General features: G+C 38.0%; 1 protein-coding gene across 1 annotated transcript in view; it reads right to left on the bottom strand.

The window, feature by feature from the left end:
- Positions 1-1,096: 1,096 nt before the first annotated feature.
- The window catches only part of APC4 (Transducin/WD40 repeat-like superfamily protein), a 163,280-nt gene continuing 140,385 nt past the window's right edge, over positions 1,097-23,991 (bottom strand). The window contains exons 12-19 of the mRNA XM_090013365.1: positions 22,497-22,579; positions 22,321-22,419; positions 11,757-11,861; positions 11,159-11,297; positions 2,799-3,017; positions 2,564-2,719; positions 2,079-2,160; positions 1,097-1,362 (exon numbers count right to left, since the gene is read on the bottom strand). Of these exons, the coding sequence (XP_089869491.1) occupies positions 1,268-1,362; positions 2,079-2,160; positions 2,564-2,719; positions 2,799-3,017; positions 11,159-11,297; positions 11,757-11,861; positions 22,321-22,419; positions 22,497-22,579 (978 nt within the window). The 3' untranslated portion in view covers positions 1,097-1,267. The remainder of the gene's footprint in view (positions 1,363-2,078; positions 2,161-2,563; positions 2,720-2,798; positions 3,018-11,158; positions 11,298-11,756; positions 11,862-22,320; positions 22,420-22,496; positions 22,580-23,991) is intronic.

Raw genomic sequence — 23,991 nt, 5'->3', positions numbered from 1 at the left:
CATACACATATTAGGATTTTTGAAAAGCACCTTATTTTCAAATGCGTTTCAAATGTTTTCCTAAAAAAAATTGCCAGCATTTAAAACAATGTTATATTTAGAATGTGTTTATGAAAGTACTATAAGAATTTACAGAGTTTTGCTAATTCTGTCATAACCCATACTTAGCAAAAAGATGAACAGACAAACATAAATGAATGAACAAAAGGTCTTATATATATGGGGAAAGGGGACCCTCCAACTAAAGGAAGGCCAAAATCTACAACCAACAATGATCAGAAGACATTCCTTTTCTAAGGATCACACTTTTCGTGATCGGACTCTATATATTGGATTTTTGTCATTTATTTAGTAAGCAACATTGTTTTAGATTATGGTTTTCTAATTTTTAGGTGTTATTTGAAGCTTTTTTTAAGCACTAAAAATCAACAGCCTACAATACTTTGTATTGTAAAATTTTAAATGTATTATGAGCTGTCAGGTTTTCACATTTCGAAAAACATGTCTAGATGTAAAACTTTCATACAAGCATATTTCTTACTAAAAAATTATAAACAAATATATAATCTGATCAATGAAATGCTCAAACATTAGAGAGTTGTAAGATCATCATTGGTTGTAGATTTCGGACCATTCTTTGGTTGGGCAGTCCCGCTTCACTATATATATATATATATATATATATATATATATATATATAGAGAGAGAGAGAGAGAGAGAGAGAGGTTACTGTGCCCTAGTTACAGGCACATGTATTCGTTGTATGATGAAATGCACTACAGGTTCCAACTATGACACGAGTATTCATGTAATGCTGGCAAGAGATGTTTACACCAAGTTGAAAACTTTAGTTTAATGTTTAGGCAAATCATCTACAGATGGACCCAGATCATCTACAACAAAAGCAGTGGGTCACAAGACATCATTTGTTAGACTAATATTAGAATTGCTAGCAACATTACGCTTTTCATTCTTTCCTTGGAAAAAACATCTTTGAATAGGAATTTCCTGTGATTTTGACAGGTAGGAGCAATTAGAGGATTTCCATAAAAAACTTACAATTAAGGTCGAGGGAAATGCTGAAAGAGACATTTTGTTAATGGTACAAATTCATTTCAGCTTAATATGGGTTTACAGTAAACCTGGAACAGTTTTACGTGCAAGCACGGAAATCTGAGATGATATTTCATACACAAGCTCTAATATGCATTTAACTTAGTCCTTAATATTCTAACCTATTCTTTCTCCACAAAAGGAGTATTCATACCTATTCAACGTCAGAGATCTCCTCTTCATCTTCTTCCAATATGTAAACCAGTGCACGCCTTCGTAATGCAAACACACATGCTACACCTCTAGAAGCTGTGGACAAGGATTCTATGTATGAAAACACATATCCAAATGTGTGCACAGAAAAGTAATATATCATCCATAAGTGAGATAAAGAAACATATTAAAACATTACATATTCTAGGTTAACAAATCCATAAGAGTTAGATAAGAGTAGATAAGAGTAGCTAAGACTCATAACAGTGAAGTGACCACTGAATAATCAGTAACAGTAAGAAATTAGCACTTTGTTACAAAATACTAACAGGTAGAGAAGAACAAATATTTGAGCCTGGATCTTTGCAGGTCAAACAAACTGCAGACATCAGGATGCTTGAAGGTTAAAAATAACTCAAATTAAGGTTGATCTGGTGAGGTAGTGGATTATGAAGTTTCACTGAAATTTGAGAAAATTTGTAAAGATGATGGGAATACAGAACTATTAACATGGTTAAAAATAGCTTGCAAACTCAAAGGTACGTGCAATATTATGGATGGTGCAATTTCATTTGTTCTGATTTAGGCGGATGATGGACAGGTACCATAATCTGATTTAATCCTTATAGGCTGGCAAGCTAGTCAAATAAGTGGGTATAACAGGCACAATGTCAAGAATGGTTTCCATAACAATTTTGCAAACCTTCCAATCTTTAACTAAAGAGAACTGAGTCATTCTTATTTCAGAGTATAAAATCATATAACAGCTGTTATACACACTTTCTTCATATGAATGAGGGAAGAGTGCTTACCACTAACAGCCAGTGGTGCAAGCAGAGAATGAGGAACAGAACGCGCTTTCCAGTCCTTCAGGTTCAAGTCCACAACACAACCCTGGAAAAAAATTTTGAAACCAAGATATCAAGTTGGAACATAAGGTACAATCAATATGCTCAAGATAATGCACATGAAAATCATCAACACGAAGTTGCAAAGAAGGATGCATTTTTTAGAACACTCAACACCAGCTATAGACGACAAAAGATATGCTAATAATGCAATAACCAAATTGATGAAAAAATGCACATGAAATAGACATTTGTCATATATACATGTGAAAATGTGGACTGTCCCATGCAATAAGTTTTCAAAATTCATGATGGTTTTGCACAAATTACAAACCGCATGACATGCAAAGGCATCCAAGGAAGGATGAACAGTATGTAGCCAATCTGCATCTAAGATCAAATCAGATGAATATGCAGCGTTTCAGTTGAAAAAAGGCCTGTAGAAGTACATTTAAATTACAGAGATCCCAGATGCTCTGTTCTGCAGATGATCTAGAAACAGAAAAGAAAGAAAGCTCTTTTGTATCCACGATCATCATATATGCCTTATCAGGGGAATCTGGTGACGTAACAGTTTCATTCAACAACAGAACAAGCTGGCAATCCTGTTGCACCAAGTTAAGGTTAAATTGACAAAATAAAACAGAGGTAAGAAAGCAACAGGAAAAAATCTAAAACGGCAACCTTGTATAATGCAATATCTACGCAATAGTACCCATCTTGAATGTTTAACAAAAAGGCTTCCATTGATGTATCTCCCTTGTTAGAAAAACTTGAACCGCATGACAGTCCCCTTGCTATACCAACGCTACTTGTCCTACATGAGGATTCATGAGGTATTCTGAAACAAACATAATCCAAATTTCTGGATTCAGGAGAGGACAAGGCATCGGGCCAAGAATCCTGCAAGCAACAAAATGACTATCAATCAAGTGCATTGAATAATTGTTGCAAGACTGGAATAGGCAGTTTTGAGCCTCTGACGTGATAGCTGAAACATACATGTGCACATCAACATGTGTAACAGGAAACAACAGGCTGCATTTCAAATTGCAGGGGAAAGCAAAAACCATACTGACCAATCTAGACTCAGGGGAAAGCAAAAACAATCTTAGTTTTACTGCCAGGTCAACTAGTGACATGGTTTAACTATAAGGACCATATTTATCGATGTTATCAATTGAGTGGTCAATGAGCCTTTGGATACTCACCTCGAGATGATCAGGATTGTGAACAAAAGTAGGTATGATCTCAATTAACCAGGCCTTGACCTGACCCTATCATGTTATCAGGCGGGACTCAGCCAATTCTTTTAGTAAGGCTTGGCCTTGTCCAGCCCATGTGATCATGTACACAATCAAGTTTAACTTTGGGATCATATCAGGTAAGAACTAGTCCAAAGTCCAAGTCAGATAAAATCATGCGGCCTTCCTACCTGGGGCTGGCAAACATTGGATGCTTCTCATGCCTGATGAGCCCTTGCCGACAAAATGAAAACCTGACCAATCACTACTATCAGATATTTTGAGAGAAGTTTTGGGACTTGTACATAGTAAGGGCATAGTTGTATTTTGCCCTATTTTTGCATATTGATGTCTTCAGTATAGGTAGCAGGGGAATAATTGTAAATATGCACGCACATACTTTTTGTAAAGGCTATTAAAGAGTTATTAACAAAAGGTGGAAAGTGAGCACCACTATAGTGCTGAGCCCTATATTTTCCTTACGTTTCCTCATTCCTCATACTTACACTGAAGCTAAAACACTTTACTTCAATTAGCCATATGAACAGGAGAAAACCGGCCACAACCAAAATATTTTACTTGAAAAGAAAACATGGTAATCTAGCAGTTTTCTTTATCAAACTACCCAAGCATCAAATCAAATGAATTTCCCTGTAACTTTCCAAAGTTGTACAAGTTATAAGAAATTGTACTTTTAATAAGGTCCATTGACTCCCTCAATGGGAAATGTTCTACACAGCCTTTTACACCCATGGCTCAAGCATATGTACAACTAACAATTTCTATATTATATGAAAACAATATAGGTTTTAGACTTTTGATCTTTCAATTCACCAGAAACACTAGTTATCTGAGATCCCTCAATGTGACTTCAACAGATCGTCATGAAAAGGTAAGTCAAGAATAAGGTTTCACTTTATAAAACAAAATAAGACTGGTATAAATATTGTAACGCCCCAAAATTTCAAACTTGCGAACCTTCCAGAAAACAGGCAAGAGACTAGACAAATCTCTTTCCTTTCAGAGTTGGCTTATGTAATCAGCAGAAGATAATTCTTTTGTTGAATTAAGAAAGGCAAGCTGACAACTTTGGGCACGTTAGCTAAAAGAATCAAAACTCACTACACATGTTACTTACAAAACACTTGGAAAAGCCACTTTCATTTAAAGAAGTTTCCAAATAGTACAAAATTCGGATATCCCAAAGAAAATCCGTTACAAAACCGAAAAACGTCCAGGACGCGAGCTAAGAGCAGGAAAAAGGAAATCTTGAAGTCATCTTGCCATCGCCCGTGGTGTATCTAATCATCACTTGTACCCATAGAATGGGTTAGTTTCGCGAAAAACTAGTAGGTGCACAAGAGAGACTACAAAAAACTGAATTAAGTACATTTAATTCAGCATGCTAAGCAGTTTAAAGCAGATATGCAGCTAAACAGGTAAGCAGTTCAAAACAAGTAAGCAGTTCAGAGCAGGTAAACAGTGCAACTGTCAAAACCCAGCATGACGATTCATTTGATCGTAAGCTGTGAACTACGACGCAACAAGCAAGTCTCATGACCAATCAACCAGTGTGAACAAACTTTATGTTTCGATATAACTCGCCTGCGGGTGCGCGCAGATAAATCGTAAAAACAACTGAGACTAGTTTGGGCATCTGTTATTCTATGTATTTTCAATAACCCGAATAGCTAGTCGAGTCCGCTCCTAAGGGGACGGCTTTAGCCGAGAGATGATTCCCCAAATGCAGGTACTTAGCAACGGATGCATCAAACTTCTGCAGAAGTCCATGAAATCTACCACCTAGGATAATCTCTGATAGTCCATTCCCCTAACTCCAATGACTGAGGAGGCCGGATCTTTGCCCGTAGGGTAGTTGTTAACAACCCGTCCATTGGAGTGTGTACCGCTCTGTTCTCTCCCTTGACAAACTAAAAGAAGTGAATGAGTGCATCACGGGTAAGTTAACTGACGACTCATTCTATATGCTCTGGTCTTTTGACCAAATGAGCATCTTACATGTGAAGGCGATCCCATTTTTATGTGTTTACAGCATTGTGCATTTAGCACTATTTGAGGTCGCACGACCGTCTCATCTGATCATCGCAGTACTAGCGTGTAGTGCATGACTACAAGTACTCTAGGATGAAAGGGATATATTTCCTCAATAGAAGCCTCAACAAAAGTGTTTCACAAAGATGTAATGTTTCTCAAACTTTACTTTTGACATTCTTTATCTTTTGAAACAGCCAACAACTTCTACCAACACTTGGCATGCGATTTTCTAGAATCTCATCCACTATCATGGTATCTACATGCCTCGCATGACTCGATACCTGCCTTGATGAATAAGATACGGGTTTCTCAATAGAACCCCCGCTAAGAAGTTTGCTCAACCCCCAATTCGGGGTTACCCGAGATATGTCGGATAGACGAACAGAACCAACCAAAACACATTCTTCCAAATTCTTTGATTTGGGCAGTCTTTAATGCTTTTACGCAACTCCCTAAAATCTCAAGTCTACTCTGCAGGACTGCTTACTCGAAGAGTCAGGATCCTTTCGAGGTATCCCTCTCCTTAGACGAGGACGTATCGTTAAGCTCTCGACTCAATTCTTGTCGCAAGACAGAGAGCGGTAAACGCATTTGCATCCTCCATAAAGATGTCATTATAGCACATGCAATGAGCGAAAATCTGAGCATCATCTGCAATGGCAAGGCAGTAATGAAATGCGAACAGCCAACTACTTTATCTTCGCCCCCTGCCTGTTCGCATTTCATTAGGCAAGGGCCGAGCCCCTACCTCTGTGCTTCTTCGTCAGGCAGGGGTGAAGCCCCCTACCTCTCTTTTTCTTCATCAGGCAGGGGCGCAGCCCTGCCTGTCCTCGATCTTTGAGGGCAGGGGTACAACCCCCTGCTTCCTCGTACTTTGCCGAAAGCAGGTCAACAGGGGCCCACTGCCCCTGCTTCTGCTTCCTTCGCGTTAGGTCAGTGGCAATGACTCAGACCTTCTGTTTTGCTGTTAGCGTGCTAAGATTGTCGCATATTTGCAGCTACAACGGATCTCACAAACGCTCCGCGACCCGAGCCGTCAGTCGTGTACATCCGCAGACCCCAGCAAGCTCGTAACTCTCCGAGGTAGGGGAAGATTGCACGAAAGACTTGGATAATTGAATTAAGTTCAATTAAACTAAAAATGACCATTAAATAAATATATATATATATACAAATATATATATATATATATATATATATTTATACGAGTACGCACTTAACTCATGGACGCAGTTTCACGATCCTTGCCCTTTACCTTATGTCAGTCTTTACTTGCCGTCACGCACCGCATCGAGGTTTAGCGTCGCACTTCTGCTTACCGTGCTTACCTTGTCGTCGCACTCTGCGCCTAGGCTCTTGCTTTTGCATATGTATTGGTATTGCCTTGCTATTGCATATGACGTGCAGGTTCTTGCCCTTTGTGTTTGCCTTAAGGGCATCCTCGTGGAGGATGCAAAGGGGCATTTACCACTTTCTCTCTTGCGACGAGAGTTGAGTTGGGAGCTAGCGTTACATCCTCGTCTAAGGAGAGGGATACCTTGCAAAGATCCTGACTCCTTGAGTATGCAGTCCTGCAGACGAGTGGGGTTTTGTTGAGAAACTTGTATCTCGTCTATTGAGGTTGGTATCGAGTCATGCGAGGCATGTAGATACCCCGATAGCGGATGAGGTTCTAGAAAATCGCATGCATAATGTTGGCATAAGGTACTGCTGTTTCAAAGGATAAAGTAAAGTTGATAAACTTTACATCTTTGTGAGACACTCCTGTTGAGGCTTCTATTGAGGAGCTATACCCCCTTCATCCTAGAGTACTTGTAGTCGTGCACGACACGTCTAGTACTGCGATGATCAGATGAGACGGTCGTGCGACCTCGAACAGTACTAAATGCATAATGCTGTAATCACATAAATGGCCTCACATTCGCCTTCACAGGCAAGATGCTTGAGTGGTTTAAAGACCACAGCATAGAATGGGTCGTTAGTTAAGCAACCCCTAACGTACCTATTCGCTTCTATGTGTCTGTCAAGGGAGAGGACAGAGCGGTACAAACTCCAATGGACAGGTTGTTAACAACCACCTTACGGGCAACGATCCGGCCTCCCCAGTCATTGGAGTTAGGGGAAAGGGGCTACAATAGTTAGCTCAACACTTCTGCAGAAGTTGGATGCATCCGTGGCACTGCCTCCTTTGGGGAATCCTCTCTCGGCTAAAGTCGTCCCTTTGGAACGAACTCAACTAGCTATTCGGGTTATTGAAAATACATAGAATAACAGACGCCCGAACTAGTCTTAGTTGTTTCTACGTTTTGCCTGCGCGTACCCGCAGGCTAGTAATTATCGAAACATAAGGTCTGTTCACACTGGTCGTTGGGTCGTGAGACTCGCTTGCACTACTGATTCGCTTGCACTACTGATTCGCTTGCACTACTGACTCGCTTGCCCTACTGATTCGCTTGCACTACTGACTCGCTTGCACTACTTATTCGTTTGCACTACTTATGTGCTTGCACTATTTTACCTTGTGCATTGCTTACCTGTTTGAATGCATAATTGCTTTAAACTGCGTAACCTGCTGAATTAAATGTACATAATTCATCTTCCTGCAGTCTCTCTTGTGCACCTACTAGTTTTTCGCGAAACTAACTCATTCTATGGGTACAGGTGATCATTAGGTACACCACAGACGATGGCGCGATGGCAAGATGGCTCCAAGACGTTCTTCTTCCTGCTCTTAACTTGCGTCCTGTTGTTTGGGGTTTTGTAACGGATTTTCCTTGGGATATCCGAATTTTGTACTAATTAGAGAACTTCATAAATGAAAGTGGTTTTTCCAAGTGTTTGCAAGTAGCATGGGTTGTGCGTTTTGGTTCTTTTAGCTAACGCACCCAAAGTTGTCAGCTTGCCTTTCTGAAATTAACAAAAGTATAGTCTTCCGTTGTTTTCGTAAACCATCTCTGAGATGAAGAGATTCCTTTTTAGTCTCTTGTCTGTTTTTTTTTTTCCTGAAAGGTTTGCAAGTTTGAAATTTTTGGGCGTTACACCATTTCCGAGATTCCAGTATATGTGACAAGTGGTGTTGCTTGCTATGTCAATGCAGAAGCAAATATAGCAGACTGTGAAGGGGCTCATTTGCTTCCCTTGTTTTTCATATGCATGAACATTGCGTTCAGTATTTCCTTGCTTAATCTTCTCAAGACTCCTGCCCTGGTTGCTTCACTTTCCATAACTCTATCAGTGCTTCTTTCCATTCACATCCTTTCACTTCCTACGTCTTATATCCCCTGTACCCAGCACCCCTTTACCTACAGCAACCATTCACAGAACTTTTTTTTTAGTGGCTGTGATTTCGCAGTGCCGATGCACTGCTGTGTTTTCCCCTTTTGACATTTACAGCAGTGCTTAGGCACTGCTGTGGTTTCATTATAGGCACCCACAGAGGTACTAATCACCTCCGGTACCTACATTGCCCAGCACCTATATCATAGCCTCCTCCTCACTCCCCTGTCACCTGGGCACTCCAATTGCCGACACCTACTTCACTACCACTGCACTTGCAGCAGCACATATGCACTACACAACAGCATTACACCCACTGCTTCTTCGCCTCCTGCAGCACTACACTACACTACACTGCATCTAGGCATCCACAGCTGCTGCAATGTTCCACTCGCAGCACCTACCTTACCTGTTGCACTCACCTGTGCATAGCTTCAGCACATTCCTGCACTGTCACCTTCAGTAGCCCTCAACACACACTCCTACAACACCTCTTCCCTGCACTAATTCCCTGCACTTTCATGTACTTCCCTGCACTATTTCCCTGCATGTGTCATAGCATTTTGCATGTTTTCATTACATCACAGCCCACCGCAACCTCCAGCACACCTTGCCACTCCACCCGCTGTTCACTCCTTCCCCTTTAACTACCTATTAGCCACCCTACTGCATATCACTATCAGCACTAGCACCTTACTTCACCTGTACACCATAGTACACTTACTGTCATAACACTCACATATTAACAACCTTACCACACCTCACTCACATGTATTTATGATTCCAGCACTGTCATGTTTATACTTTATAATGCTGTTTTCACAGCATTACCTGCCATATTTATACAAAGTCATCACCTTTCTTCACTTGCTGTCATTATAGCGCATCAGCTCCTGTATTTCCTGCATCTTGTTACAAAAGCACATGTTTATATCACATCCATCCCCTGCATTTATTTCAGCTTCAACATTTGGACATTAGTTATACTCCTTATACCTTTGCATCTGTACTCTCATGTTACATTTCCCACTAGTATTAGCCTTGCTCATGTATGTTTATATACATTTTCTCATGGAATATAAGCAATACATTACATATGCATTCTGAAATGCGTATTTCTCTTTAGCACAAATACCTGTATATGCATTTCCTTCGTTTGCACATGCATGCACATGTATATATACATTTCCTTCACTAGCACTAGCACATATATTTGCATATATATGTCCTTCATGTAGACATCACACTTAGCCGTATGCATATGGATTTGCGACATGATGTTTTCTATTGTCTTTTGCATTTTTTGATTTGTGCTAACTTTGTTTTGTAGGGAAGATGTAGAAATGTTAAATTCCTTTTCTAGATTAGGAGTTTTATGATTTCAATTTCAATTTCAATTCAATGTTGTAATAATTAGATATTAATGAGAATTTCATCCTTTTCAGTTTAGAGTAAAATGTATGAGCATATAGATCTCATAATTGCTTGTGATATCTTATTTTATTTTCATTTTTATTTCAAAAATCCACAATGGTGAAACACGAATGGCACGTGCACCTTTCTAATAAAAGGTAAATAATTTTAAGTAAATGATTCACATTTATAGCCATAGTCAAAATGTGAACAATACGAAACACATAGAGATAGATCAACGTTTTATTAGAAGAAAAATTGAAGATCAAGAGTTGGAAGCAAAGTTTATTGTGACAAAAAATCAGGTTTCTGATTTGTTCACAAAAGGGTTGACAAGACAAATATTTTGGTTTTTGAAGACCAAGTTGTCCATGGTGAAGGACCATGTACAACTTGAGGGAGGCCATTGAGATGTGATTCAGTTTGGACCATGGATTGGGTCCCTTTAGTGTATTGGGTCCATTGTATTTATGTTGTGTATATTATTTACTTTGTTGCCCCTCTTTATTATGTATCTTATTCATTTATATCAGGGGCATTCCTGTCATGTAATTTATGTTTCATGTAGGAGAGGAATAGGGCACGACCCCATATTGGGAATCATGCAGAATTACAACCCCAGCCACAACGTCTTCTTCTCTGCAAATTATTTTGGTTATCGTCCACAGTTTATCATGGTGTGTGTGTGCGTGTGTGTATATATATATATTCACCCCCGTGCACATCATTTCAGAAATTCCTGTGTCATACCCTGTACCCGAACCCATACCTTATGTGACATTTTAAAGTGGTTTTTCACTTTTTCTTCTTTATCCACTTTTTCTTATTATACCAACTGTTGTTTTGGGGATCTTATCCAGCTAGATTATATTATAAGAAATCCAGAAAATTTACCGGATCAGTAGGAAATATGAGCATTCTTCAAAGCAAGTGTTAACAACTTCTTAAGTACTCAAGTGATAAATAAAGCTATTTGATGTCTAAGCTAATTATTAATATCATGTAGAGAAAAATATTAAAGATGCACAGCAAATGCATGAGATGGACAGCAAAGACCTTATAGTATGACAAGGAAGTAGGCATATCAGCAGAAGTAAAACTTGATGTTGATGGAGCATAATAGAGGGGCATCATATCTTCACAATGCAGCTTTTGGGAAATCACTGTGAAGGGCACTAAAAAGGCTTCACGGCAACTGCAATTTTCAAAGGGAGCCAATATATCCAGACACAGTAAGATCCTAAAGAGAAATAAAACAAACTACCAAAAATAAAGATGTGACTGCCATATGCAAGCCTTCATACACATCTGCAATTTTCAGCAAACAAACAGAAGCACAAGACAGACTGCAAGACCTGCTCCACAACACCGCATAAAAAATCAACCAGGAACCCTGAAGTTCTTACAAGCATCCAAGAAAATTAGTAATATGCAAAAGGATGGAAAGAAAAAGGTTAATTCAAAGAACTCAATCACCACTTTAGCTAAACAAAAATAAAAAACACATATGCTGTGACAGCATATTTGGGTTCTTTGTAACTCTGAAATAGCTTGATATATATGTGCTGGTTATGAGAAGGGAAATTTTTCCTGTCAGGATGGACAGAAGAAAGAACATAACGGCGAGCCATCCAAAAAAGAAAAAGAAAGGTACCTATCTTGTAACAAGTCAAATTCTTCAACCAAAGTCCTCTGCAAAAACTTGGAATCAGCAAATCCTCCAAATATCACAAGCTCTTCAACTCTTTCCATTGTAGCCCTAAAAGAATAATGAACTCAAATACACACTAACAAGAACAGAGTGAAAAGGATACAGGACATTATTGTGAAGAATAGTGTATAATGATACGGAACACAAGTAAACTGGAATATCCCTGTGCATAGATGGAAATTCTGAAAAGTAAAAAATTGCATGAATGAAAAATTAGATAACTTGTGAAGTGTGTGATAGATGTAACAAAACCAAGTCCAGAACAAGGTCCAAAATGCCAAAATTGTGAAATGTCAACATAGTCTAAGAGCAGACAAGACAATGCACATATGGAGAGAAAACACCCAATTCAATTGTTATTAGTATCCTATAGAACGGATTATAACTTATAAGTGTATAAAAACACATGCTCACTTAAAGCAGCAAGGTACTAGAAATATAATTTCATCCACAGAAATGCTTATCAATAAATGCAGAAAGACTGATCATTAGTGATCTCTCCAAAACAAAATGAAAATGAACAGTATCTGAAAGAAGAAAATAGTCCTCATATTGGAGAAATGAACAAACAATTAAAGAATGTGACTAACGAGAACATGATAACAGAATCCTAACGAGAACATGATAACATGAAAAGGGAGAACATGACTCTTACACTGAAGACAACTAGAACATTTTTTATCATTAACACTTAAACTTAGACTTGACCTAGGAATAAGACTGCTTGAAACAAGTTTTTCAATAAAAAGACTACTAAAATGACCCAGACGACCATGCCAAAGATTCGACTCAATACATTCAAAAAGATTAAAAACACTCGCAAAAGGAACTGAAGAAGATGTGAGCTTCAAGGTAGGAGCAACAGGCTGAACACGAGTGAAAGGATTCTCTTGGAACACATACATATTTCCTTGATGTTTTCCTTCAGCGAACGTTTCCCTCATGTGAAGATCCTTGACACGAGTAGAAAAGAGAGTAAACTCAACTGCAACATTAATATCATTTACAAGCTTAGAGACAGAAACAATATTTTTCTTGATATTAGGAGCATGAATGACATTTGAAAGAGCGAGTGAAGTGTTGGACATAAGGATGAGAGAGTTTTCAATGTGAGAAATATGGTAATGAGATCTATCTCTAGTAACTATACTATTTCTACCAATATAAAGAACAATATTTAGGAGCTTACCAGTATCACCAGTAACATGAGTAGTTGCTCCGGAATCAACATACCAAGTGCCTTGATCATTCTATTTCAGATTCAAGTCAGCCAAGGCAGATAAATAACAACTCTTTGACTTCTCCACTATTCTTTAATTTATCAGTTCACTTTCTTGTATCTGATTGTTTTCCTCTATTTTGAGGATTAAACCAACAATTAGCTTTGATGTGCCCCTTTTTGTTACATAGAAAACAAGTGGGTATTGTCCTTGACATCTACAAATTAGAAGGAATATTGGGTGTAGGCAATATTCTATGAGCTCCTTGTACGTTCCTCTCTTGACCACCTCTTTCTCGAGATTCATACCTGCCACGTCCACGACCATATGTAACTCATGTGGCAAGAACGTCTTGTGCTCCAATGTGAGTGTGAGTATCTTCAGAGAATCCTTTCAAAGTCATCTCATACTGTAAGAGTTTAGCACGAAGATCTTCAAAAGCAGGTAAGTCAAACACAATAAGGAAGTAACCATTATATGGTCCCAGCTCGCTCAAAGTTTGTTGCACCATATCTTTGTCACTGACCACACAACCGACGATGGCCAACAAATCTGTGGTAGTCTTTATTTTGTTGAAGTACTCCATGATAGTCATGGAATCCTTTCTCAGCATTTGAAACTCTTTCTTTAAAAATAGAACTCTGGCCTGAGAAACTTGAGAATACGTTTGAACAAGTCGGTGTCATAACTGCATGGCTAAGCAGTCATCAGAGATTGGCACAAGCACCTCCTGTGACAGAGTGGAAGTAATGTAGGCAACCAAAGCCTGATCTCGCTTCATCCAGAATATGTACTCTGGATTTCTAACAAAGGTAATAGAAGTGTCACCCTCCCTATTCTTTACTTCTTGTGATATGAACTCTGGAGGAAGAGGAATAGAGTCATCCAAATGTCCAAAAAGATCCTGACTTTTTATGAATGGGATGATTTGTCTCTTCAGGTTAGGAAATTAGAATTGTTCAGTTTCTCAGATACAAGTTGACTTAGAAAGTTGGAAGAAAGACCAGATTGAGAAGAGAAAAATGAATTCATAGTCGATTGAAGCCGAAAACAATAAACGAGAGAAAACTAAAAGGAAGAAAGAGTCAAAATCGCGTAGCGATTTGCTAAAAAACATCGCAAATTGCGTAGCGATTTGCTGAAGGCACTGCAAATCGCGTAGAAATTTGCTGAAGGATACCGTAAATCTCGTAACGATTTGCTGAAGAACACCGCAAATCATGTAGCGATTTACCCCCCCCCCCTATTTTTTAATAATGATCTGCAGATCCGAGGCAGAAAATCAGGCGATGCAGTAAAATCTGTTCTGAATGAAGTTAACCAATAAGAGGCACGTTATTGAAAATAATGTGTTTTCGTTTTCGGAATCGCAAGGAAAGAGACAGAAGTTCCAAAGGGTGAATCTGATTCGAAAAGGATTCAAAGATAATATCAATCAATTAAAAACAGATTTGAGTTCACATTCAGATCAGAATCTGAACTGACATTAATTTGAAAACGATGAGAAAACAAGATTGACGTGATTTCAACTCTTGAAATCACGCAAAGATCCAATGTGATCTTGCATGATTATCGAACCTGCTTTTGGGAAGATTGTGTTCAACATGAGAAAAGAAGAACATAAAAGCAGAGAAAAGAAATAGATGAAAAGAAAAGACAACGTGAACAAATCCAAAACTCGGATTTTAGAAGAAAGGAAACATGTTAACTTGAATATATTTAAGATTGGGTTTAAGAACAAGAGAAAAAAATAGAGAATAGATGAAATCGGATTGACAGATACCTTAGAAAGAGACAGAAAAACTCGACTTGAGGCTCATAAGGACATGATCTTCAAGATTGGATCTTCAGCTCTGATACCATGTTAGAAATCATGGGTTCTATCATTCAATCACAAGAACGAATAAAGAATAGAGAGAGAGAGAACGTGGTGGCTGTAGAAAACCCCAAATAGGGTTTGCGGTATTTGGCTTATCATTATATATATATATATATATATATATATATATATATATATATATACTATTAATGAACATGTGACTAAATAAACTCGAGTTGGGTCTGTGATCCGAGATCCAAACCCAGTCATGAATGATGACTCCATTTCAGTAACCTCATAGTTTCACAGTGCACGATGATTAAAAAAAATCACATAAATGATGATGATTGCCTTCACAGGCAAGATGCTCGATTTGGTTTAATAGACCAAAGCATATTGAATGGGTTGTCAGATAAAATAAAAGCTAACATACTCGTTTATTCTTTGGTTCTATTAATAGAGAGGACAGGATGGTACCAGTGTTGTGAAAAGCGTTGAGGCGTAGCGAGGCGCTCCACCAAATCTGAGGTGAGCCTCGAGGCGTAAAGCATAAGCCTAAAAAAAAATCTAACTTAAAAAAACTATAAAAATATCTAAAATTATAAATAAATAAAAAATGCTTTATTGATGAAGCAACAACCAACAAGAAATAAAAAATCTCAAATAAATACTGAAAAAATATGAGATTATTATGTAAAAGTAACATTAATGCAACAACTTGATCTATGTAAGCATCTAAGAAATAAAATATGAGCATTCATTCAATAAAAAATTAATATTAACAACGAAATGCATAATAGTATTAACAACTTTATGTCATAATTAGAAAATGCATGTTAGCATTAACAATCAAATGTTAATATATTTGTCCAAAACTCTTTAAAATGAGTGTTAACATTCACAATTGCAACTGAAAGACCCAAAAAAGCATATAAATGGTCATAGCTCTATGATATGAATTAGGGCCTAGACTCTTCTTATGTCTCCTCATCATCAATATCTAAGTCTTCAATGTTATTATCCGAGGAATCCATATAAATAAGTTCTCCTTCATCTTCATTCTCTGACTCTTCATCATGTGCACTTTCTTCCTCTACATCCTTGGTCACTTCTTTTGCTTTTCCTTTTCCTTTAATAAAAAATCATGTATTAAATACTTATTTTATATAATTAAAAAAATACATTTATATTCATATCAAAGTAAAAGAAGTATAGCTTTACCTTGATCTCTTGAAGACCTGTCTTGCCGAGAACCACTTTGTGAATCATGAGGTGAAGTGACTTTTTCAATAGGCACATGCTCAATGGCATTTATGTCGAAGTTCAGATCCAACCATGAATCCTCCAACCAATTGAGATCACTAGGCAACACTGGATCTTCCTTCTCCACAATCCACTCATCGTCTAAGTCTATATGATCTAGACATATAGGGTCTTTGGTATCCCTCCTCATATTTCTCTCTCTTAATTTCATATTATACATTACAAAAACCAAGGTATTCATCATCTCTTCTTCAAGTCTATTAATCCGTTTTGTATGCCCCTATAATTTCAAATCATTGATAATCAATTATAAGACAATTACACTTATAAAAATGTATTTCAAAAATAAAATACAAAGTCACAAACCAAAGAGAAAGTACTCCAATTCCTCTCACAACCCGATGCACTGCACGTCAAACTTATAATTCGAATTGCAAAATTCATCAACTCAAAATTTTCGTGCTCAAATCAACTCCACCAATCAGCTGCATTCAAATAAAACAATAAAAAATTGATAAAAACATTAAGAATGTCATAATTAACAAAAATATAAAAAATATTAACAAATAACAACATAATTGCAAACTTACCAGGACTTTTTAATTTTCTTATTGTAACAGTTGCTTCTCTACCAAACAACCCATTTACCTTTTTAAATGCATCGATTTGTGTTGTAATTTTCAACCGAACATTTGCATCAGAAACCAATTTTTCAACACAATCATAAAAGTCACTCATAACTTCTCCATCTGGGTTGAAGTTGTCAGCATAATGAAAATGAGGATTTAAATAATAAGCAGTTGCATGCAAAGGCTTATGAAGTTGCAAGTTTCATCACCTATCAATGATATCCTAAATAGGTTTATATTTTTTTTCAACCTTGTAAAGGTTTGAAACAATTTTCTCATTTGCTCTATCCATTGCCTCGTACAAAAATCCCATAGCAGGCTCATCTGCATCTACTAATCGCAATCGCAGGACTTTCACGAGAGGCAGTATAACTCTAATTGCATATGATATGGTAGCCCAAAACTTATGATCATTAAGAACAATATAAGAAATGTTCTTAGCATCAGATTTTTTATAGTAATTAGATGATCTAAAATTTGAAGACAAGAACATCGACTTCAACACTTTCTTATAACATCCAATACTATGAAGCGTGAGATATGTTGTGGCAAAATTAGTGACGGTTGGACGCAGAAGTTTTTTCTTCTTTGTGAACTTTTTCATCAAATTTAATATCCATGCATGACTATAGATGTATCTTGTAATTCTTTTTTGTTTTTTCCACTGTATCTTTAAAAATTGATATCTTTCCAATATCTTCTAACATAAGATTCAAGCAATGGGCCGCACATGGTGTCCAAAAACATGTTTTTCCTGTTGTTAACATATTCTCAACTGCCACATAGTTTGGTGTATTACCTGTAATGAATTGCACCACATTACTTTCACCAACTTTTTTAACTTCTTCAAATAACTTACACAAATTTGCACCAATTTTTTTCATATCGCTGATGTTAACGGACTTCAAAAATATAGTCCCAGATGAGTTGTTCATAAAAAAAATTAATTAAGTTTCTTCCTTTTCCATCTGTCCAACCATCTGCCATAATGCTGCAACAAACCTTTGATCATTCCTTTTTTGAACTCTTAAAATTTCGTGAGTACAATCTACCTCGTCTTTCAAAATCCGCGTTATGATCTCGTGATAAGAAGGCAGTTTGAATCTTCGCCCATAATTTGCAATAGCTTCTACCATTGTACCAAAATATGGATTGTTGCAAAGATTAAATGATACGGCATTTGAATAAAAAAATCTACCAATGGCACAACATACATTTTTTCTTTCGTCACTTTTGAAAGCAGTGTTTATTGTGGTTTGTCGTGCTTCTTTGTTCACAAAGAGGTCCATGGGACCACCTGTGTTTGTTTTTGCATCACTACATGAACCACTGATTTCTTTGTTTACATTATCACCTGTTGATAATCTAAAATAAACACTCTGCCCTATTTCCAACTTGTTTTATTCTTCCTCTTGTTTCTGATCCCTTAGATGATTCTGAAAAAATCTTTTCACATCAGGTGGAACCGCTTCATAAGCCTTTGCATGCAGCTGCTTATTATTTAAATCATCATTTTCATTATGCTGACAACTTCAACCCAGATGGAGAAGTTATGAACGACTTTTATGATTGTGTTGAAAAATTGGTTTCTAATGCAAATGTTCAGTTGAAAATTACAACACAAATCGATGTATTTAAAAAGGTAAAGGGGTTGTTTGGTAGAGAAGCAATTGTTAATAAAATTGCACATTTTTAATAAAATTGCACATTTTTAATAAAATTGCAACTTTTCTTCATATTTTTATCTTTCTAAAAATTAGGAACATAATTATTGAGTCACTAAATTTCTGTACATTGTGGCTTACTAAACTTGAAACATTTAATATACATGCTTATACGCCACAAAGAGATGACTTAATTAGTTTCTAAGTTATTTAATTAGTTTTCAAGTTATATATGTTGATTCTTATTGAATATGAATCTAAATTTTTGTGTTAATATATATTTTCTCATATGCATTTTTACAGTTGAACAATGAGAAAAGATATAGGATGGGATCATGGAGTTAAAGTTCCAAATCTCGCTAAAGATCCCAAACTCGTAGGACAAGTAATTTGCAATTATAGTCATAAAGAGACTACAGAAGGCATCTATAGGTTAAAGCATCACTTAGCGAGTTTTGGGCACTTTTTTCTTTTTTCACATTTAGGATCTGCTTTAAGCCCTTTCCTATTTGCTATAGTGACGGATGAGCATACGAGATCAATTCAAGAAAATGTGTTGTGGTGTATGTTGTTTGCTGATGATATTGTTTTGATTGATGAGTCTAGAGTTGAGGTTAATGCTAAGTTAGAATTATGGAGACAGACATTGGAAGCAAGAGGTTTTAAGTTGAGTAAGAGTAAGACAGAATATATGGAATGTCGGTTTAGTAAGCAACGAAGTAGTGATGGGAGTGTAGCGAAGCTTGCTGAGCAAGAAATATCGGTGGATGATTGTTTCAAATATTTGGGATCTATCATTCAAAAGTATGGAGAAATTGATGGAGATGTAAATCATAGGATAAAGGTTGGGTGGATGAAATGGAAAAGTGCAACTGGAGTGTTGTGCGATTGTAGAATAACATTGCGGTTGAAGGGAAAGTTTTATAGGACGACTATTAGGCCCGCTTTACTATATGGTACGGAATGTTGGGTTGCCAAGAGACATCATATTCAAAAAATGAGTGTAGCTGAGATGCGCATGCTTAGATGGATGTGTGGAAATACAATAAAAGATAAGATTCAGAACGAGGAGATACGTAAGAAGGTAGGCGTTGCACCCATTGAAAATAAGATGAGAGAGAATCGTTTACGGTGGTTTTGACATATTCGGCGAAGGCCTAATGATGCTCCAGTTAGAAGGATGGACAAATGGGAAAATATATTAGTTAAAAGAGGTCAGGGTAGGCCTAGGAAGGCTTGGATGGAGATGATAGGAAAGGATATGAATGCTTTGAACCTCACCGAGAACATGGCATTGGATAGAAATGATTGGAGGAGAAGGATTCATGTGGAAGACGCAAAATGATTTTCTTTGCTGGTTCATATCGCCGACCCCAATTGTTTTGGGATGAAGGCGTAGTTGTTGTTGTTGTATTTAGTGCATATGAAAATTATCAGATGTGTTTATTATATTTGCTAAGAAGCACACAACATTAGAATGAATAAAAAACTTCATTGGAAACATATAAGATTGAAATTCTTTTTTTTTTTAGTTTTTTACCCAAAGTTATGCTCTTAAAATCTATCAATTATATTCATGATTTCAAATTTCATCAGCCTGGTATCTATGTTAAGACAATGTTCTAAAGGCTAATTCATATAGATGCAATAAGGCTTGGCGATGTTGTTTTGTGGTGTTTGTGACGATGATAAAGACCACAGATTCAGGATTTATGATCCATAAAAGGCCAAATTCAATTCATGGTCTGTGTTCTGTATTAACTAGTGCTATTCATTCAATTGACTTGCAAATTGCAAAAATAATCTATAAGGGAATAGTGATTCGCATGCACGAGATAAAATTGAAACATGCACAAAAGAATCGCATGAGACGGGGGGAGAGAGAGATCGATTTTGTTTTTGTTTTTTAAGCAAAGACGTGTAAATGCACTGAGAAGGAGAAGAGATAAGAAGAAGAGGAGAACGAGAGAGAAAGAGAAAAAACTAGAAACGAGAGAGAGTGCGTACTTGTTTTGGGGCTCCACGAGAGAGAGAGAGAGAGAGCAAATGTTGTGAGAGTCGAGAGAGAGAGAGAGAGCAATGTGAAAAAAAACAGAGAGAGAGAGTGCAGTGAGAAAAAAACGAGGGGCTTAAACATAAAGGGCCCCCAACCCCTTTATGTTTAAGCCCTAATTTTTGGTCAAATGAGGGTTTTGACCCTCATTTGACCAAAAGTAATAAGGTATATGCGCCTCATCCTGAGGCACGCCTCGCCTCGAGGCGTGCGCCTCAAGGCGTATGAGGCGCATGCCTCGGGGCTTTGGCACTTTACCCATATGCCTCAAGGCATAAAACCCCTCGCCTTGAGGCGAGGCACGCTTTTTGCGCCTTGAGGCGCGTTTTTAATAACATTGGATGGTACAAAAACTCTGATAGACAAGTTGTTAACAATTACACTCCACGAGTAGCAATGATTTTGTGTCTCCGGTCATCGGAGTTAGGGGACTGGACCACCAAATATTATCCTAGGTGGTAGATCCCAATGACCTCTGCAAAAGTTTTGATGCATACCCCTATAATAAGTGGCCTCTGGGGAATTCTCTCTCGGTCATAGATCGTCCCCTTAGAAGCGGACTCAACTAGTTGTCTGAGGTATCAAAATACATAGAATAACAAACCCCCGAAAAATCTCAGTAGTTTCTATGTTTATCTTGTGCGTACCCTCAGGTTAGTTACTTGTCGAAACAAGATTTTCATGCTTATTTTACTTATTCTGAAACTGCACATCACGAAAGTTATAACGCATATGTTAGTCTTGTTCTAATTTTGATATTTATGCACCTACCAGGCTTTCATAAGTCTAACCCATTTTATGGGATACAAGTGATGATTAGGTTGATGCAACAAGCGATGGCGCGATGACGTGATGATATCAAGATCTCATTCTTTCTCTATTGTTTCGCTCATGAGCATGTTTTGTATAAGGGTTTCCTTTGAAATTCCTTTTTTTGTATAAACTTTAATTATCAAAAACCTTGTTTTGAATCTATGTGGTTTCAATGATTGTATGGAGATACAAATCCATTGTGTAAAGGAAAGTTCGTCTGCAATGCGTCCAAGGTTCGTTGACATGTTTCTTTCAAACACTATTTTCGGCTGAACTACCATTTTAAACTCTGAAAAATGATTAATTACAAAGCTTTAAATTTTTCCTAAAAAGTTTACAAGTACAGAATTTTGCGGCGTTATAGTGAGAATGTGCCCCATTGTTACATAAGTACAACCATATCATGGGTACGAAGGTGTGATTATATATATAAATATGACAACTATTTTGGGTCCTGATCAGGTCAGATCAGGACTTATAAACCGTCATCAATGATACTTATGTTAGTGACCAGAGGAGACATAAGAAGAGAGGAAGAAATGAAAACAGAATTAGGGGGCACTTATCGTGTCCTCTTATTACATCGGTATAATATTTGCAGGACAAAAATAGGCCTATACCACTCAATAATAATAGGTATTCAAAACTGTGGTAAATTAACAAATATCCTTGACCGAAATGCTAATGCTGACCACAGATATGTTTCAATCCCTTTAACCGCATAGATCATTCATTTTCCGATCAAATATCATTAAACATCATGGCATTTTCTAGTTTATGGACCAAGATCAAGTTCTACTGGGTTTGCACCGATTTCAGGTTGGCCATGTACAAAGCTTATCCGAAAAGTGTTAAGCCAAAGTTCATACTCATGGAAGAAACATTTCCATTTCAGAAAAGAGAAATGGAGTGAAATATATAAAATGCAACAGAAAGACATAATTCATTTCCAAAAGACAAGGAAAACACACCGGTAGGGAGAAAAACAGATTATGTAAAGAACCAAAGAGATAATGCCTAAAGCATTGATGACTGAGTAAACTTACACATCAACTTCGAAGCGAGGATATGGATTTGAATGCTTTAAGTGAATTCCTAAAGGATCATGGTTGAATAAAGACCTCAAGAATATGATCACGAGCTCACTGTACAAACAAGAGCACAGAGATTACACTCTAAGAATCACAAGCTAAATAAGTAATAGAACATATTAAAGTCCAACCTGTTTGGCTGAGGAAGCGGATCACTTTGTTCAGACATTAATAGCTTTATACACTTTGCAAGCCAAGTGAAGAAGTTCTGGAACTGTAGACCACAAATATATTTTGAATTCAGTTAAAATTTTCCATCGTATCACTAAAAATTTTCACCAACCAAAGAATGGCTGAACAAGCATGCCAAGAATGTGAACCAGGAAGGAACAACAAAGGGAAAAAGTGCAAACAAGCCAAATATACAAAATGAAGAAGTTCAATTGAAAAAGGCCCAGTTACATCATGAACAAAAGCTCACAAAAGAAAAGACAATATTTAAAATCACATATTGTAGGCCCTTTTCCCCATACAACTGTCACATAGGTGCAGGTGCAGAGGGTGCGACACAGCAATTTAAAACAAACTTGGGTGCGAGGGTGAAGATATATATATATATATATATATATATATATATATGTACATTTATGTATTTATATATATAATATAGATAAAACTGGACTTAGGATTAACCGAATCTACTTTGGGATAGAAATGGAACTCAGTGTGTAAGACCGGAGTTTTTTTCAATATATATACATATATATATATAGGATCCAGGTTGGATCCAAACCTGATCCGGTTCCCAGCCCACGCATTGCGTGGGCTATTTAAACCCCCGTAGGGAGCGTTTCTCTTTATGAAAAGAGGAAATCCCCTCCTTGCACTCTCCTGTCTCTCGCTCTCTCTCACACACTCTCTCTCTCTCTCCCTCCTCGACCCCTCTCACTCGCCGGTGGTTCGCCGGAGCCCCCTTCGCCAGAGCAGCCGACCCTGCCCAGGTCCGCTCTCTGCACTCTCCCGTCTCCTGCTCTCCCCCTTTCCCTTCTCTTTGATTAACGCTGGCAAGAGGGCCCCTCTCTCTGTCTCCCTATAAACAAAGGCAGAGGAGGGGTGCCACCCCTCCATACTTCTTTCTCTCCCGTCTCTTTGTTTAAAACAAGGCAGAGGAGGGGTGTCGCCCCTCCTGCCCTCTTCTCTTCCGTCTCTTCGTTAACCCGACAAAGGAAGGGTGCCGCCCCTCCTGCCTTCTTCTCCCTCCTCTGTTTCCTCGACAGCAGCAGCAACCGAACGACTGCTGCTCTCTGTGCTCTTCTCTCTCATCTCTCTGTTTTTCAGCGGGAGGGTGCACCCTCCACCTCTCTCTCACTCACCGGTTGCCGGTAGGAGGGCGTCGCCCTCCTGCCCGCTCTCTCTCGTCTCTCGGTTAGCACACGGCAAGAGGGTGTCGCCCCTCTTGCCCTCTCTCGTCTCCCTGTTGTTTTCCCCCTGTGTCAAGGGCTGACCAAAGCCACCTAGCCACCAAACAGCGGTGGCTCTGGCTCGCAAAAAGAGAGGGTGCCGACAGGTGGTGACGGCTCCCCTGGCAATTCCCCTACCGCAACCCCCTTGGTACTCCCCCCTCCCCACTCAACCAAGCTGAGCCCCGACAGGGCCAGCCCATGTCACACACCGCTTAGCCAAGCT

The sequence above is a fragment of the Nuphar pumila genome, chromosome 1, assembly GCF_984573655.1.
Source record: "Nuphar pumila chromosome 1, dmNupPumi1.hap1.1, whole genome shotgun sequence".
In the NCBI taxonomy this organism is placed as follows: domain Eukaryota; kingdom Viridiplantae; phylum Streptophyta; class Magnoliopsida; order Nymphaeales; family Nymphaeaceae; genus Nuphar; species Nuphar pumila.
This window is presented reverse-complemented; position numbering and strand designations above follow the sequence as displayed.